The 2,686-nt window shown below is 45.8% G+C and overlaps 1 protein-coding gene across 1 annotated transcript; it reads left to right on the top strand.

The window, feature by feature from the left end:
- Positions 1-455: 455 nt before the first annotated feature.
- LAJ45_05347 (uncharacterized protein) lies at positions 456-741 on the top strand (the record flags this gene model as incomplete). The annotated part of the gene is made up of 2 exons (XM_046114918.1): positions 456-531; positions 584-741. The coding sequence occupies 2 exons, from the start codon at positions 456-458 to the stop codon at positions 739-741; spliced, it is 234 nt and encodes a 77-aa protein (XP_045971955.1).
- Between the last annotated feature and the right edge of the window lie 1,945 nt (positions 742-2,686).

Here is a 2,686-nt window from a genome sequence, read left to right on the forward strand (position 1 = left end):
AAACCTTTGTTTCTCTTTTCCCGAGGAAGGGAGAGCGCATGGTGGGCCGTGCATGTATCGGACCAAGGCTGGGATTATGTGGTGGGTGGCGAAAAACAGCTTGCAGAGCCTCGTCCCCAGGGTTTAATGCTTCCAGCTTATTCGTCCCCACCTCACGGCTCACTCATTCGCTACACACTCCCTGCCGTTGCCCCTCTTCTCCGCTGCGTCTTCCTTCCCGAGTCCCCCTCCGGCGGGGTTCCCCATCTATATCTTATGATCGGAATGGGCTCCTTATGAACTAGTCTTCGGTGCTGGGTAAGGTTGTGAAACCTTTTGTCCGTTTGCATTTGGGATGGGTGCACCTGAATTTGGCACCAGTGGTTGAGCCCGCTGGCACCGGATTGTTGTTGCCCGGAAGCGCTTCTTCCTTTTTCAGTTCTTCCCCATTCCCGTTGGGTTCGGGAGGGGGTGTCATGAAGGCGATGTTGGACGGGAGCATAGGGATATCAGGAGAACTATCATCGCTGCGAAGCTCCGTATGGCTGGAATGTGAGTTATTATGTTGTCCAGTATATTTGTATGGTGATTGACGAGCTGGAAGACGAGCTGGCCCAGGCTCTGATTCAACCACAAGATCAAATCTACCGGTACGAGATGCATAAACGGAAGGGTCCGAAGATCCTTGCAGTTGCAGTTGTTGAACGTTTCGAGCTTCATGTTCGGGCAGATTTGCAGCCGTCATTGGCGTACTATAGCTAGGAAGTGGGTAACCGATCGCGAAACGAGAGCCGTCATTGGCGGCCTGTTCCACCCGGTCCCACGCTTCAACCCCCCACGGTAACAAGTTTCCAATATCAAAAGCCGGAGCCTCAAGATTCAAGAAATCTATGTCTGGGTTCAAAAAGGCGTCGTTTTGTTCTCCTCTGGGATAAGGAGCACTTAATCCGCTTAAGAGTTCATTGATTATATCGGGTTCGGAGAAATTAAAGGGTTGATCGTGTGTCAAAAGGCCTTCCATATTCGAAATGTACGGCTGTAACCAGCCAAGTTCGCCAGTGTGGTATTGATAAATTTGTGTAGCTTCGTGGTAAGGTTTGAAACTCTTGACAGATAGGTTGATACTGGCTGTCGACTTGTTTTGAAACGAAAATAACGTGGAGATGGCTGAGTATTCTTTATGCTATGTGTTATCCTTCAGAGTCGGCGTTTTAAGGGGGTCGACTTGAAGATAGGAAAGTGGCTGGCTGGCCATTTATACTATTTTATCAGTGTATCATTGACGTTATCATTTGTTGGTGTTGTTGCCTTCCCCTACATAGTCGTCTTTGGAGATGTGCGAATTTGCGCACCCACTAGTAACTATACGTACATGTCCTAATCCTCCTGCACCACTTTTTCAAAACGATTATAACTTACCCGTTCTCGGTGGGGTGAATGGGGCGAGTTGAATAATCGAAGTCGAAACATGGTGGACAGGGCATATATTGTAAATTCTACAATGTTGGCCAGTCATAAGATAGAGGTCCATCTACGTTCACTCTCAATTTTTGCCCCCAATATTAGTTTTGTATAAGGCCAATACTCAAATCATCCACTCCAATATAACAAAAAATAATTATAATCACACAAAATATACGTACTTAAATAGCGTCTTTTTTCAATCATATTATATAAGGAGCAAGGTTATTCCATTTTCGTTGTAACAAGGTCTTTACCTCCATTCGAATCTAGAATGCCGTGCTCATAGTTGCTGAAATGCATCCAGTATACAATACTTGGTTGACGCATATGCGATGTTGTCGCTTTGAAACCTTGTGTATTTGATTGGCTTCGAAAGAATGGTAAAGGGCAAAAACATTGGGGTTTAGATAAGATATTATGCACGTGCCCAACTGTCACTCTGCGGCCGGCCTCGGGATGCCTGTCAAGTTAGAGATATGTAGCCTCGGAGGTTCGATCCTAAGTCACCTATTGTTTGTACTTCTACGCTGCCTTTGGTCTGAGGCAGCTGCAAGATCTTCACTTCCCCAGATCTTGACCTGCACTTCAGGTCATATTTTCCCTTGAAAGGCAAGGTTGATTCCCTGTAGGCGTGATGGCCATAGTGATAGATCACTCTAAACAAGTTCTGCGCGCTTCGTTTCTTACCTGGTACTCAATACCAATCACAACGGCGGGGGATGCGGGAGGAGCGCCCGAGAAAGCCACACACTCTCGTGAGATGTTCTACGTATGTAAAAGAAAATAAGCCACATCAGCTAGATGAGCTACAAAGGTAAAAAGACAAAAGGATGGGCAGAGCCACACAAGCAGAATCACATACACAGGCAAAAAGGAAAGAAAAAAAGATGTACTCCAACCCCTACGTCAGTTCATTTCGTTTCTCACCTTAACCAGCTACAGTGGCAATAAAAACGTCACCATGGTACCACACACGAACCGTATCTGCATGATGAGTCATCGAATACCTACGTTACGCAGTCGGCGATTGTTTTGTAGGAGTTATTATGGTATGTAGTTTTCGACACATCACGGCCATACGCCGAGCAATTGGGGGGGTATATAAACTTTGTCCTTTATGAAGGAATTAGCCAATCAGCCTTGAGAACTGGAATACCTACTACCCCAACAATGTTAACATCCGGACCCACAGTGATTTTTCAGACATATTTAGAAGAAAGTACTAATTATGTAGCAAGTACTT

The sequence above is a fragment of the Morchella importuna genome (assembly GCF_003444635.1).
Source record: "Morchella importuna strain M04M26 chromosome Unknown Morimp01GS014, whole genome shotgun sequence".
NCBI classification, from domain to species: Eukaryota; Fungi; Ascomycota; class Pezizomycetes; order Pezizales; family Morchellaceae; genus Morchella; species Morchella importuna.